This window comes from Drosophila mauritiana, chromosome 2R (genome assembly GCF_004382145.1).
Source record: "Drosophila mauritiana strain mau12 chromosome 2R, ASM438214v1, whole genome shotgun sequence".
Classification (NCBI taxonomy): Eukaryota; Metazoa; Arthropoda; class Insecta; order Diptera; family Drosophilidae; genus Drosophila; species Drosophila mauritiana.
The window spans coordinates 2,467,827-2,484,455 of record NC_046668.1 but is presented as its reverse complement, the minus strand read 5'-3'; the positions used below and the strand labels follow the sequence as shown (position 1 = coordinate 2,484,455).

At 44.4% G+C, this 16,629-nt stretch overlaps 1 protein-coding gene across 1 annotated transcript; it reads left to right on the top strand.

Moving 5' to 3' along the window:
- The first annotated feature begins 3,406 nt into the window (after positions 1-3,406).
- Positions 3,407-8,935, top strand: LOC117136459. The gene is made up of 2 exons (XM_033297386.1): positions 3,407-8,643; positions 8,714-8,935. Exon 1 carries the CDS (start codon positions 3,709-3,711, stop codon positions 8,476-8,478), a length of 4,770 nt encoding a protein of 1,589 aa, XP_033153277.1. The 5' UTR covers positions 3,407-3,708; the 3' UTR covers positions 8,479-8,643; positions 8,714-8,935.
- The last annotated feature ends 7,694 nt before the right edge of the window (positions 8,936-16,629 follow it).

Sequence of the window (16,629 nt, the reverse complement as noted above, 5' to 3'; positions counted from 1 at the left end):
CTTGATCAGGATCACTAGCCGAGTCGATCTGGACATGTCCGTCTGTCTGTATGAACGTCAAGATCTAAGGAACTATAAAAGCTAGAAGGTTGAGGTTTAGCATACAGATTCAAGAGACGCTGCGCAAGTTTGGTGCCGCACAAAACTGTCTCGCCCACACTTTTTAAAAATGTGTTGATATTTATTCACATTTATGTTAGTCTTGTATATTAGTCTCTCCAGCTCGTACGAGCTGGAAACTTTAGTTGTTGTAAACTCCATCAAATATTTTCGGCATTATTTGTTGGGTAGGAACTTTACTGTTTTTACTGACTGTATCTCTTTAAAGGCTTCAAGAAATAAACTAGATTTGACCCCTAGAGCATAACGTTGGTGGGCTTATTTGCAATCACTTACATTTAATATTCAGTATAGAGAAGGGTAAAGAATGGCACATGTTGACTTTTTGTCAAGAAATCCTAACTCACCGAAGTCTAATATTGCTGTAAAGGTGATTGAAGAGAAGAGAGTTAACTTAGCCGAAATTTCAAGCAACTGGCTCATTGCTGAACAGCGTCGAGACTCGGACATAGTTTTAAAAAATTCACATTTTTTTAGGTTAATCCCTAGGTTGTTCTCACTAATACAATCTTTTTATTAAATTATTTTATCGAATTATTTTTCTAAATAGTAAAATAGTAACCATTCTATTTGGCGCCCAACGTGGGGCAGTGTAGTTAAGTTAAGTTAAATATAAAACGGAACTCGCGCCGCCATCAACTCACATTTTTAGTGGAAAACTTAAAACATCCACATTAATCCAACGACATCTAACTACTGTGACAGTGATCGTGGAAAAACTTAATTGGAAATTAATTAATGCATAATCCAATTAAGAATATAATATTTAAAAAGGTAGCCTGAATACTAAATACAAATTACAAGAACACAAGAATAATAAAAATCAGACTCAACAAGAAACACAATTAAAACCAAACCTAAATCCAAATCCAAAAATATTAAAAAAATAAAAAAATCAACGCCAAGAAGGAAGGAAGAGCTAAGGGCAATCCCTCGCTACAACTAAATAAAAAATTGAAGGAGGACTTAAACAGATAATAATCAGGACAATAAAACTCAAGGAAGACCCCAACAGAAAGTAATCAGGAAAACTAAACGGAAGGAAGACTCCAACGGAAAATATCGTGAGCAGAAAAAAATATTAAGTCTTTGAAATAAATTAATAAAATAAGAGCGAGAGAACATGGAATACTATAAAGTTATAAAATTAAACTTTACAGAATCAATTTTAACAATAAATTAAAGACAACAATCTGGAAAATTTTATAAATAGGTTTCAAAAATTATATTTAACAATGGCAAACGGAGGTTCGGCACCAATCTGACAAAGGAATTATTTAACCGATTAATAAATGTACAATTGGGTGAAGTGACCAGAAAAATTAGAAAAATAGAAGAGCAGTTAAACGCTAGAAGAAATTAAGTGGAGGATTATAAAATCCAAACAATTGACCCAACTACCAAAAGCGAAACTGCCCTAGAGGTATAAAAATCTTTACCAAAGTGAAATAACCCAATATGTAGGCTGGATAGAAGCGGCAGAAACTGCCATGAGTCTATATTAAATTCAAAGCGAACAACATTTTATTTCTGCATGCGTGATATCCAGCGCCCCTAATCTGACAATGCAATTAATTAACCGATTAATAAATGTACAATTGGGTGAAGTGACCAGAAAAATTGAAGTGATAGAAGGGCAGTTAAGCGCTTGCAGAAATGTAGTGGAGGATTATAAAATCCAAACAATTGACCCAACTACAAAATGCGAAACTACCTTAGAGGTAGTCAAGTCTGTACCAAAGTTAACAGGTGACCCAATATGTATTCTGGAGAGAAGCAGCAGAAACTGTCATGAGTCTATATTAAATTCAAATATTTTATCGCTTTAACAATTCTACGTAATAAAATTATGGGATGCTCTAACTAACCTTGGTACAGTTTTAAACTTCCAAACAATTATTATCCAGATTGGATTTTATTTATAACAATAAAAGACCAATCCACATTCTCGAATCAGAATTAAGCATCCTTAGACAGGGACGCTTGAGCATTACAGAATTCTACAACGAAGTAAACAAAAAAATTACATTATTTATAAAGAAAACTATAATGATATGGAAATGAAAGCGAAATAACTAAAGGAACTAATAAAACAATTAGGAGCAACGCTCTTAGAGTGTTTATTTCTGGATTGAAGGGTCTGATCTCAGAATCACTATTTTCTCGAAACCCACCAGACTTTCCAAATGCTCTGGCAATGTGTCAGGAACTAGAGTCTAATTTGCAAATAAGTATTATGGATTTGGGAACGAAAATAAAAATCAGGGAAACAACCTAAGATTTAATCCAGTAGATTCCAGACAGAATAATACATAAATATAATTGTCGCGGAACGGATAAGTTGGCTATCGATAAGTAGTTCAGTTATTTGTCAACGGTTAAGGGCACTCGGTCACATTAAATACTAAATGTATGCATTTTATAGTTATTGTAATTGGTCACATCGATTTACCTAAAATTAAGGTACTTTGCGCGCCAGATCAGTTCGTTTGACGATACCAATAGTGAGGGAAGAGAAACTGCGGTACGTAAGATTCAGAATAGATATAAGTTGAAATTTGTAATGCCTTTAAAACTGTATAATTTCCCTATAGAATAAAACTATCTTCATTTGCGTAAGCCAATGAGCGTTTAAGGCATTTCCTGGGTATTGTCGGCGGCTCGACATTTCTTTTATTCGCACTCTTTATTTGCAACATGCCGGCGCTGAGGCGAAGCCCCAGACTAGATCAGTCCAAAGAGCCCACGACGAGTGTGGCTAGTTATAAACAGCAGCCTCAAAGTTCCAAGGAAAGTGGATTACTCGGTCAGAATCCGAGTGGTACTCCGCAGCCTGCCAAAGCAGGGCAGACTACAAATTCCACAACTGTAGAGGTGGCGAACCTACTGGAAAGAATCGCAACCTTAGAAAGGGAACTATCCAAGGCCAAGGCAAATGAAGGGCAAGTAGAGACCGCAAGAAATCCCGTTGGAATCGGGTTGAGCGGTAACGGTAACGGTAACGGTGCGGCGAATACACCGCTAAGTATGAGTGAAACGTCGTCAGCTATGAGTGGAGCGACGACGCAGATGTTGAGTGAAAATTTGCAACGGGAACAATTTGTGACGCCATCTTTGAATGAACCGTTGCTCGCACAATTGAGTGCAAATTTGCTCGCACAGTTGAGTGCAAATTTGCAGCCACAATTGAGTGGAACTAGTGGGCAACAAGTCACACGAAATAATAACTGTACAACAGTGAGCCTATCTCCGCCTTGCTACGTTACGGCCACGGTGCAGCCATAACTAGGGTATGTTGATGCACTACGGGAGCCACAACGCAACTTAGTGGTTACTGCGCCTGGGTCCTACGGGACAGCACCGGCAAGTATACCAAATGTATGGACGCCACGTAGATTACCGGATCTTCCAGAGTTCGAAGGCCAGCCCGAGGAATGGCCAATATTCGAGTGCGCGTTTACGGAGACGACGGAGGCATATCAATGTACAGCCTTGGAGAATAATCAAAGGCTAGTGAAGGCTTTGAAGGGTGAGGCACGAGCGGCAGTAAAGGCGCTGCTCATCCACCCCAACAATGTGCAAGAAGTTATGGAGCAGCTTCGATTTCGATATGGACGCCCGGAGCAACTGATTCGAAGTCAACTGGAGAGCGTGCGAGATGTGCTGCCAATATCAGAACCGAACATTGCCAGAATTGTGCCGTTTGCCACAAAGGTGAGCAACCTCGCCGCGTTTTTGAAGTCAACAAAGAACGGCATTCAGCGTTTAGGAAATCCTACCCTAATGGAGGAGCTGATAGCTAAGTTGCCTATAAGCAAGAGGTTGGACTGGGCGAAGCATGCAGCTACGATTGAACCATATCCAACAGTGGTGCATTTTAGCGAATGGCTACACGAGCTCGCTAGATTGATATGCATTGTCACGGATGCTGCAAGTAAAGATCCGAAGCGAAGGCTATTGCACGCAAGCACAAGTCGTCTGGATGGAAAGGATACTAACTCTCACAAATGTTGTCCAATATGTGAGGGGCAGCATGGGATCAAGGACTGCGAGGAATTTCATCATGCACTTCCGACAGCGAGAATCGAGTTAGCAAGGAAGCATAGGATCTGCTTCGCGTGCTTGGAGAGTGGACACATGGCCCGGTTCTGCAAGAAGGGCACCAAATGCAGTGTCAACGGGTGCCAAAGAAGGCATCACTACCTGCTCCACGATAGAATCGGGAATTCCAGGCTACCCCAGTCGAACGGCGGCCGCTTCAAGGAGCATACGAGCACTCGAGATCAGGAGCTGCAAAGGGACACCAGCCATCGCCGACGTAATCCCTTTACGTCAACGACTGCAACGCCAAAAGCAGGACAAGCCGAGGATGGCCAGGAATCGCCACACCGAAACCTTAGCTGCGTTGACCCGGATGGAGATCACCTGCTATTCCGGATTTTGCCCGTGACGTTGTACGGGAGGAATAAGCAAGTGGACACATACGCGCTGCTCGATGAGGGATCGTCCGTAACGCTTATTGACGACGACATTATCCAGAGCCTGAACCTAAAGGGAGAGAGTCGACAGCTCAACGTGCAGTGGTTTGGTGGCAAATCCGCCAGAGAGCACACTACGGTAGTTAGCCTGCAGATAAGTGGCACGGGCAAATCCATGCGCCATGACCTACGAAATGTGTTCGCTGTATCGAATCTAAATCTTCCGATGCAAAGCTTGCGTCGGGAGGATGTTAAGGCAAGAAAGGAAAATGCACGCCTACCCGTTAAACCATACTTCGATGCAACGCCAAGGATATTGATCGGCTTAGATCACGCTCATTTGGGTATTCCACTGAGGACCAGAAGCTTTGGAGCAGGAGGACCATTTGCAGCCGCCACCAAACTTGGATGGGTGGTGTACGGACCGGTAAAAGGGAGTGCAAGTCCACCGGTATCGAGATCATGCCTTTTAGCCGTGTCACACGATAATCTTCTAGAGAAGATGGTCAGCGATTACTTCGAAACTGAGAATTTTGGAGTAAAGCCCGCACCGCCGGTCGCAGCTGGTGACGATGTGCGAGCCTTAAGCATTTTGGAGGACACGACGAAACGTGTAGGCCGACGATTCCAGACTGGTCTGCTATGGAAAGACGACGAGGTGAGACTGCCAGACAGCTACAACATGGCACTCAAGAGACTCGTCAGCATTGAACGGAAAATGAAGCGCGACGAGGTCTTCGCGCGGGCATACAAGGGAATTATGGATGATTACATCAAGAAGGGATATGCACGACGACTAGAGCCGCAGGGGATAACCCACACCAACGGCAAGGTATGGTACCTTCCGCATTTCGGGGTCGAGAACCCAAACAAGCCGGGAAAAATCCGTCTAGTATTCGATGCCGCAGCCAAAGTGAACGATATATCACTGAACTCGGCGCTGATGAAAGGCCCTCAGCGCTACAAATCCCTACCAGCAGTGCTCTTCCACTTCCGGGAAGGAGCAGTTGGAGTATGTGCAGACATTAAGGAGATGTTTCACCAAGTGCTGATACAGCCACAGGACAGATGTGCCCAGCGATTCTTGTGGAGAAATGGAGAGGATCGTCGGAACCCGGACACCTACGAGATGCAGGTCATGACATTCGGAGCAGCTTGCTCTCCTTGTGCAGCGGACTATGTGAAGCTCGTCAACGCTTCGCAATATAGTAGTACGGATCCGCGAGCGGTTCTGGCGATAAAGGAGTACCACTATGTGGACGACTATGTGGACAGTTTCATGAGCAAGGACGATGCTGTCGCCGTTTCGTCACGGGTGAGAGAAATACACGCAAACGCAGGATTTGATTTGTGTCGGTTTTCCTCCAGTTCGGCAGATGTGGTCAAAGCTCTGAACCCACAAGGATCCAACACGAATGTTAAATGGAGCGAATCTGAGGAGAAAGTATTGGGAATGTACTGGCAGCCGGCTACGGACAACTTCAAGTTCAGCATCAAATACCATCGGGTACCCAGCAGTGTGATGGACGGGAAACGCGTCCCTACCAAGAGGGAGTTTCTAAGCCTTGTTATGTCCACATTCGATCCGATTGGGTTCTTGAGCTGCTACATGATAACCGCTAAACTGTTGATGCGAGAGATTTGGCGGAGGAGAGTCAAGTGGGATGAGCCGCTCCCAGACGAATTGGCCGCAGCATTTGAGTGCTGGCGGCAAGAAATGAAATACATTGAAGAATTCCGATGTCCACGCTACTACTTCGGCGCTGGATGTGTACGGACACTGCAGCTGCACGTCTTCGTGGACTCCAGCCAATCTGCGTTCGCCGCGGCGGCTTATTGGCGGGCCACATACGCAAACGACGATGTGCAGGCACATTTTGTGTGTTCCAAAACGAAATGTGCTCCCATGAGGACGATGTCGATCCCACGACTGGAACTTCAAGCAGCTGTATTAGGAACTAGACTGATGGACACCGTTAAACAGGAACACGGTGTAGCGATCAGCAGCTGCACACTATGGACCGACTCTAAGACCGTGCTGTACTGGATCACCAGCACTCACCGGAGATATAAGCAATTTGTTGGAAATCGGGTGGCAGAAATCTTAGAATCCACAGAGGTTTCCCAATGGAGATGGCTACCATCTGCCGAAAACGTGGCAGACGACGCAACCAGGTCGCAACGCCACGTGGACTTCAGCCAAGGTTCGCGGTGGTTAAGCGGACCACCATTCCTAACGGGACCTGAAGAAAGTTGGCCCAAATTTTCTGTAACCGATGGACGCGCTCCACAGGCCGCTGAGGAAGAAGAGATGTCAGGTGAGTTTGTATTGGCCATGGTAAACGCGCCCCTTCTATCTTGGCAGAGGTTCTCGAGATTCAACCGACTGGTAAGAACGACAGCATGGATCCTAAGATTTATTCGACGCTGTCGCGGGCAACGCTACGAGCGAGAAGAACACGGGCTTACCTCTGTCGAACTTGCTGACGCGGAGCACGCATTGGTCCGGCTGGCGCAGAGAGAAGCGTTCGGCGAGGAAGCTCAAACAGGAACGGTCAGCAAGAGCAGCCTATTATCAGGACTTTCGCCGTATTTGGATAGAGAGGGTATCATGCGTGCCAATGGAAGGATTGACGCAGCGGCATGCGTACCATATGGGGCTCGCCGTCCGATCATACTGTCCCATAAAAGTGCACTGGCGGAAATGATCGTTCGTCACAACCATGAGAGGATGTGCCACCAAAACGTGGAGGCCACCATCGGCGAGATTCGCCAAAAGTTTTGGATAACTAACGTGAGGAGGCTTCTACGGAAGGTGGCGGCTAACTGTAACGTATGCAAGTTGCGGAAAGCACGACCGACACAACCGAAAATGGGCCCATTGCCAGAGGATCGGCTTGAGGCAAATGGATGGCCATTTAAGTTCACTGGCCTGGACTATTTCGGACCATTGCTTGTGTCGATTGGGCGCCGAACAGAGAAGAGGTGGGTGGCGCTATTCACCTGCTTAACTACGAGAGCCGTCCACTTGGAGATGGCTCATGATTTGTCAACAGATTCATGCATCATCGCTATGAGAAACTTCATGTGCCGCCGTGGACCTGTGGTTAGGATAAGGAGCGATAATGGCAAGAACTTCGTGGGAGCCGATAAAGAGGCCAGACGATTCACCGATGTATTTGACCCAGTGAAGATACAGGGCGAGTTGTCATCTAAAGGAATCGAATGGATCTTCAACTGCCCATCAAACCCAGCTGAGGGAGGTGTCTGGGAAAGGATGGTCCAGTGCGTGAAGAAGGTTTTGGCGCATACGATGAAGGAACTCGCACCCAAGGAGCACGTGCTGGAGAACTTGCTGATCGAGGCGGAGAACATAGTGAATTCCCGCCCGCTCACGCACTTGCCGATCACAGTGGAGCAGGAGGCTCCACTGACACCGAACGACCTGTTGAAAGGAATGCCCAACGTGCCAAATCTTCCTGGAGATGATGAATTGGCATCTGAGAGATGCACAACAAGGAAACAGTGGCGTATCGCTCGGATGATGAGAGATCGGTTCTGGAAACGATGGGTGCACGAGTACTTGCCCACACTTGTTCGCAGAGAGAAATGGTGCCAGCGTGTTGAGCCCATGCGTCGAGGAGACCTGGTATACATCTGCGATCCGGCCATACCACGCAGGGAGTGGAAAAGAGGCGTCGTTGAAGAGGTGTTCACCGGGAAAGATGGAGTGCCACGGCGGGCTTCGGTGAGGACTAGCGACCGAGCCAAATTAGTGCTGCGTCCCGCTTCGAAGTTAGCCGTTCTGGATGTGGTGAATGCTGTTGCTTCACGGGGGAGGGGATGTCGCGGAACGGATAAGTTGGCTATCGATAAGTAGTTCAGTTATTTGTCAACGGTTAAGGGCACTCGGTCACATTAAATACTAAATGTATGCATTTTATAGTTATTGTAATTGGTCACATCGATTTACCTAAAATTAAGGTACTTTGCGCGCCAGATCAGTTCGTTTGACGATACCAATAGTGAGGGAAGAGAAACTGCGGTACGTAAGATTCAGAATAGATATAAGTTGAAATTTGTAATGCCTTTAAAACTGTATAATTTCCCTATAGAATAAAACTATCTTCATTTGCGTAAGCCAATGAGCGTTTAAGGCATTTCCTGGGTATTGTCGGCGGCTCGACAATAATGAATAATAATTGGAATAATAATCAGAATAACAACTGGCCGCCAAACGGGAACTTTGTTAACAAAAAACTAATATCGTGGAATCATGCAATCCCCACCACGCCAACGTTGAATTCGTTAACAAAAAAAAGTAATAGCTCGTTGAATTTTCCGACAAAGAAAATTTTCATAATCTAAAAATAATGACAAAATCAAATAAAAGATTTCGAAAATAAGATTATTTATAAAATTGAAAAGGAGCATTCTAAAATAAATATGCAACTTCCCAACTATTCGCTTCAAATATTTATTGTGACTGATCTTGAGTACAACATTACTGCACGCAGGCAGCCAAATTACATGCTAAAGGTAATCTCACAATAAGAGAAAAAAGCTTTTGGTTACCGCGACCAAAAGAGGGAGACACAGTGCATTGACCTTATTACATACATATTTTCAACACTCCCTCTCAATGCAATATTTCAATACTCACAGATAATGTTTTTTAACTTAATTCCAAATTCAAAATATATTTTTCTGTTAGTTTAAACCCATCCCTTGGATACACTTTTCATGTTTAAATCTATTAAAATTTTTTGGTTAGAACCTCTGCTATCATGTTTTCTGTGGGTACATAATTAACTTCTATTATATTGTTCTTATACATGTAACGTGTAACGAATTAAAATGATGAAAGACTGGAGTACCTATACTTGCGGGCGCACGCTTTAGAGGCCGGCTCTAGCTCATGGCAATGGGTGTGGTGATCTTGCTTGTACAGATCTCTTTTCGTTACAGACAACAATTAATAAGATCAAGAAATTGAGCGTGCTTGCAACAACAACAAAATGAAGGAGCTAGAATGCAAAAATCGGAGGAAGGAAATTAATACTTTCGGAAGCGGACAGTTCTAGAATGGGAGAAAAGTTTGAGAATTTTTCGCCGGCGAAGCACAGGTGGAATCGTGTTCGCGCATTGCCCTACCCTACCTTAGACCACTTTCCTTAAGAGCATAGCTCTAGTGGTCCCTTCAGTGCCCTACGTCAGGAGAAACATCAGCCGAGTCAGTATTTAGGTTTTCTTAGAAATTCATATTTTCAAAATCAATCAAGGCTTAATAATTAATAACAATATTTATATTTAAAAATAAGTACATACTAAAGAACCAAGTAAATATACAAATAATATACGGGCTAGTGTAACTCAAAAGATCTAAAGCAAGGTTTATTCACGCAGTTGCGAGATCAGAAAAGGTAGTTCAATTCGATGTTCGAGATCATCACAATTAAAGGTTAAAAATACTAGGGCTAAATATATATATTTTCCATTTTTCATTTAAATCTTTAATAATTTCCGTTCTCTCTATAATCTCTTTCTTAATTTTAATTTTTAATTTTAATTTAATTTATTTTAATTTTATTTATTATTTTTTTTGAGTTTTTATTATACCGAATCTTTAACGAGAAAGAAAGTTAATTCTGTTTGAGAGAGAGCCACTAATAAATTCGGTTAAATTTTCTTTTCTCTTTATATTTCAATTGGCTGCTCTCGCCACTCCATTATCATATATATATTTTTTTAATTGCAGTGTGAATACAACATAAGATGACCTCTAGCAAAATTTATTCGGTTTACAACCGAACATTTCCAATAAGAATAAAATTTTATCAATGAGACTCACTCAACTTTTCACTCCTCGGCGAAAGATCGATCTCCCGGCGCAAATGAGCTGAAACGAAAAGGTGGCTTTTTCCACAAACACTATAAAGAGGCATAATTTTTGGATAACACGACTGCATGAAAAAAAATTTTAAAGATCCCCACTTGAATATTTAAATGAGTAATTTCCGAAAAGGAACTCCAAAGAAAATTTAATTAGCTTAGGTTAGATCACTTACTATTTAAAACTTTAATCACTAATAAGAATTCATTTTTTTTTAAATTCAAGAAAAATTATTAAACGGTATGACCGAGTTTCCTACTCGTGAACCTATTCTTATGGCTTAACGTTAAACCTAAACTACATAGGAATAATTTTAATTTCTGCCACTCTATGTCCAAGATGGCGATCAGGTGGAATTAATACTCTTTAGTAAGGTTAGGTCTGGCTTTCGGCATATCTCAGCGTACACTTAGAAATTTTGTTCGATTCAACTGGAATTTAATTTAATTTCGACATTCTAGACTGCCGATCAAGCCTAAAGAAAATTCTATTCACTCTAACCTCACTCTAAGCTCTACTTAGGCTGCATTTTTATTTGTTTAAAGATCCCTCCTGGTGGCCCCGATTTAGGGCGGTCGCTGTCCGGCTGCTGCGGCTGGTCCTTTGCTCCGGCTCGCTGGAAAGGCGCTCCACTACTCGGCCTGGCGCAGTTGCCGTCTCTCCTTCTGCCCGCCGGTAGCGGATCCGTAAAATCGTAGGACCCGGGCGAAAGTATAAGACGTCCAGCGAAAACCCACCGGGCTTCAATTTCGGCTGCGATTATATTCCGTGTCAAACTACCATCCGTCAATATTTTGAGGTTGACTAACCTGCAGTTTGTCCCAGTCGAAGCTAGGATTTGGCGGCAAAGCGGCGGTGAGAGGGCCGTGACAAACGCCGATCTCTACGGCTTAATATCGCCGGGAAAACACACGCCGGACTTATTCCGCGCACCACTATAAGCGAAGGAACGCCGTATTCTCGATATTTCGCACGACAAAAAAATTCCGTATGACCGCAAGTTAAAATTTTCGACGCACTTTTACAACTTGACGCGTTGACTGTTCAGATCGAAAAGAAGGCGAACCGGAAACATTAGTCGAGGCGTAGGCCATCGGCGGAAATCACGATCAGCTGAACAACACTTTTTCTTCGATAACCGAATAATACCAAACTTATCGGGTGCAGCTAATAAGGGTTGCATCCAGTCTAGTACATTCTAGCTACTTCGTGCTACATCTAGTATGACCTCACATTAGTGTGTCACAGCTGACCGCCCTATCGATTATTTATCGAGATTTTTTTTTTCACCCACTGCTTCAGTCGCCTCTACAAAACCCCCCCGCTACACTCAGACTAGGGTACTCATTGACACACTAGGCTGAGACCGACTGGAAGCACCTTACTGCCGAATGTCCTTGGCATGATAGGTACCCACAACTCGTCCTTGGAGATCCTCCAGCTCGTAATACACGTTGCCGATCTTCTTCCGAACTCGAGACTTCACGAACGTCGGTCCAAACTTGGCGTTGTAACCGGTTTGGAAACAGCTTGGCTTAAAATTCCGCCGATAAACTTCTTGCCCTTCGACAAATGATACCTCACGAGAACGGATATTATACCGCTTCTCATTCTCGTTATGCTTGTTTCTCATCTGATCGACAGCTTGCTTCCGCATTATCTCGAAAGATTCGTGCCGGTCGAACTTTAGAGAACGATCGTCCAGGAGATTTAGGCGTCTGATCAACGAATACGTCGACCCTGACGTGATCATGTGCTGCCCAAATACCATATAATAGGGACTAGTACCAATGCTAGAATGCACCGCCGACCTCAACGCACAACATATTCGGCTGAGAAACTCATCCCAGTCCTTCTGGTCGAGACGCAGATAGGCCCTGATTGCAGCAATTACTGATCTGTTCACGCGCTCCGAAGCATTTGCCTGAGGCGAGTGAACAGCGGTCAGAGTGTGCTTAACGCCGTACTGCTCCATAAGTTTCTGGAACGTCCTCGCTCGAAATTGGGAACCATTGTCAGACAGTATCACTTCGGGCACTCCGAACGTCATGAACAACTCGTCTTCCAGATACTTTATGACGACGCTGGAATCAATCTTCTTTACGGGTTTCAAGAACACGTATTTCGTAAAATGATCCAGAACAATAAAGATTCCTATGTTGCCGCTCCTTGACCTAGGATACGGTCCGAGAAAATCTATGAACAAACGCTGGAAGAATCGCTGCGATTCAGGCGCTTTTCCCAAAGGCGGTCTGAGAGTGAAATTTGGAGATTTTGTACTCTTACAAACCTCACACGCACTAATATAAGCCCTCACGTCCGAAACGAGACCGGGCCAGAAGTAATATCGCCGTATTCTTTCCAAGGTTTTGTGTATGCCACCATGCGCAGCTAACGGACTATCGTGCGCGCGAGCCAGAATCTTCGATACCAACTCTTTGGGGACCCAAAGTTTCCAGGCGTATTCGTCATGCATTCGTTCTCCAGTCAGGTGCTCGGCTTTTCTATATAAAAACCCGCTCTCCACCTTGAGATCAGGAAAATTCGAGGTATTTTCCTTTACGGTCTCTACCAACTTTACGTAGTCACTAGACTGGAAAAATTCAGAGTCGAAATCAACAATTAAGTCTTCTTGCAAGTCCACCGCGGCTACAATCTCCTCGTTTACACGAGACAATGTATCCGGGACGACATTTAAAGAACCCTTACGGTGTTCAATCTCGAACTTGAATCTTTGCAAAGCTAATGCCCATCGCGCCAGTCGTGAATTTAGATCGTGATTGGACATTAGCCACTTGAGCGAAGCATGGTCGGTTATTATTTTAAAAGGGAGTCCTTCCACGTATGCTCTGAAGTTTTTGAGAGCTACTATTGCGGCCAAACACTCCTGCTCTGTGACGGTATAATTTCGTTGAGCTTTGTTCAGCTTCTTCGAAACGAAAGCGATAGGACGCTCGTCACCTTCTTCGGACACTTGTACTAGCACGGCACCCACGCCTGACTTGCTAGCGTCGCAATGTATGGCAAACGGCTTCGCAAAATCCGGACTACACAGGACTGGAGCTTTGCTAAGACACTCTTTGAGCTTGATGAACGCTTCAATTGCCTCCTTCGTTAGTACAAACTTCCGCTTCGTGGTCATCAAGTCAGTCAATGGTGCAGAAAGTGTCGCGAAGTTTGCCACGAATTTCCTGTACCATCCGCACAATCCCATGAAACTGCGCAAGCTTTTCAAACTTTTAGGCAATGGGAAATCGGTAATCGCGGCCACCTTTTCAGGGTCTGTGCGAATTCCACCGTCTCCGATAATGTGGCCCAAATAGCGTACTCGTCGCATACAAAAGTGACTTTTAGCGACGTTTAGCGTTAAGCCCGCGCGCTTTATCTGCAGGGCTAACTCCCTGAGTACATTCAAATGGCTCTCAAAACAAGAAGATACTACTAGTAGGTCGTCTAGATAGATAAAAACCTCGTTTCTCAAATGAGCCGGCACTACTTTGTCCATTAACCGTGACATAGTGCTCGTGGCGTTACACAACCCGAAAGGCATGACTCTAAACTGATATAACGGTCTACCCGGGACGGTAAAAGCTGTTTTGTCCCGAGACTTAGGATCCAAAGGGACCTGCCAATATGCATCCTTCAGATCTAGGCTCGATATGTACTCAGCTCTCGGCAAACGACTCAGTATCCCGTTTATTTGGGGTAACGGATATGCATCCTTCTCCGTAAAACTATTGACCTTTCGACAGTCAAGACAAATTCTGACTTTGCCTGGTTTAGTCACCATCACGATCGGTGAAGACCAAGCACTCTCAGACTCCTCTATCACCCCTAAGCGTAACATCCGGTCGATTTCCGCATACATTGCTTTTTCGACGGCGGGGGAGACAGGGAAATGCCGTTGCTTCACAGGCCTAGCGGTGCCCACATCGATCGAATGAGAGACCAAATTCGTCTTACCTAACCCTTCCTGGCTAAAGGAAGGAAAACAGTTGATTACATTGGCCAACTTGGCTTTGTCACCTTCACACAATTCGTGCTGATCCACCACCGTTTGCTGGTTGGGCTCAGGCGACGATATTTCAGCTATTTTCAAGTTAGCAGGAAGGAGGTCATATAGTTTCCAAAAGTCAATTCCCAAATAGAGATCCTGTTTTAACGATGGCACGACATACAACTTCAAAAGCTTTTTGATGTCACCGTATTCCACTTCTATCTTTAGCAGTCCTACTATCCGTTGAGAATTCCCGTCGGCTGTCGCAGCTTCTCCTATCAACGACTTAAACTTCTTGTCTTCCATCGCAGCTCGCACTAACCCTCCTCCAATACAACTAATCGATGCGCCTGAATCCAACAATCCGTAGACTAGGCGATTCAATAAGCGAATCGGTAAGAACGGTCGAGGGTCTCGAGGTCCTGTCGGAATAGATCTGATGTAATCCAAACTGGCTTTACATTTTTTGACATTCTTCCAGAACAATTTCAAGCGTCGAGCACTGCGAGGTTTTCGTTTAAGAATTGCTGGAGTTTTTCTGGAATCCGAAATACAGACGTTTCGTAATTCCGAAATCTTGCTGTGAAGCAGTCTAATAGCCGGTTTAATTGGTACGTCAGGGAGGAGTAGAGACACACTTTTATTGGTGTTCTCTACTGATCGGTCATTGTCGACTGATTCCTTGCGGCATTCGAAGTCTTCGGTTTGACTGGCAACTTCGACATGCCGACCTTGAAGTTTTTTGAGCATTTTCTGCAACTTGGTTTGTATGTGTTTGCAGCACCACACCCGTAACAAAACACTCGTCTTTCGGCTATGCATTCTTGGTATCGGTGACCTTCGACTCGGCAATTCCAACACACTAGGGAAAAAGCTTCGATTTCGTTCTCAGCTCCGTATGTTGACTTCACCTCATCTTCACTCTCCTGACAGACCTCGGAAATCTCACGTTTAAACGGGGTATCTTTTGCGTAGCTACTACATCTTCTGACGTCAGCCAGGAATGCCTCCCTTCGCTTACAAATCTCTCTTAACTCCGACACCGTTCGGACATCTAAGTTTAGAATTTCGTGGCGGATCTCTGGACGAAGGTTATTTCTCAGCACGCGGACAAGTTTGTTGGCTGTCCAAGGCTGTTCTAGCTGGTCGACTAACTCGGATACCGTGTCGTAGAAACTATCAAACGATTCATTTGGTTTTTGTTTGGTATTCCGGATCAGTTCTTCTATGTCCCCGTCGTCGCGACTCTGTCGAAATTGCAGGCGTAGGGCTGTGCAAAATCTCTCCCACAGAATTTCACCGTTGGCTTTATGATAGCGCCAAAAGAAGTCGTTCGCCTTGCCTTCAAACAATACACTTATGTTTCTGCATAACAGGTTGAAATTTCCGTTCAACGTCTGCCTTGTAAGCGCTTCGACTCTGTATATAAAGTTGTCCACTGACACTCCTACACCAGAATATTTTATTTTCCAACCATTTAATATGTGGACGACTTTATCTGGCCGATCAAACAAATCGGAAGAAGCGCTTCGCGGAGAAGGAACTGGGTTTGGCGATGCTGTATACTGCCTCTCATATTCGTTTGGGTGATCAGCGGACATTTCACTGGCTGTAACGACTACAGCTGGACTCGGAGTGGGCATTATTCGCTGCATGCTTGAGGTGATAGCGTTCTGTACTAAATCAGCCATCTTCTCTGACAACGTTGCTAGAAGCCTCCGCTCCATGGCTAACAAAGCTGCATTAGCACTTACAGCGCTTGAACTAGCTTCATTTGCGTTAGCACCGCTGGCTGATGTCGAAGGACCCCCGTCTACTGTTGCGGCTGGAAGATTTTTCGTTTTACTGCGAGTTTCTCTCCCTACCCTTTCGGACGCTTCGGCTGGAGGCCTACAGGTTAGTTTGCACCTCGGACAGATCTCACTTTTTTTAAAATGATTGCCAATGCACTCCCTGTGAAATTCATGGTGACAGGTTGTCACATACAAATCTTGTGTGCTGATCTCGGCTGCACATAATTTACAAACAGGGTTTGAGACACTAGGAGATTTCCTAGTTGGTGATCGGTCTAACCCCATCATACTTGCTAAAAATTACCGGTTCAAAATGGCGAGCAAAAAGAAAATAAACTTATACGTAAA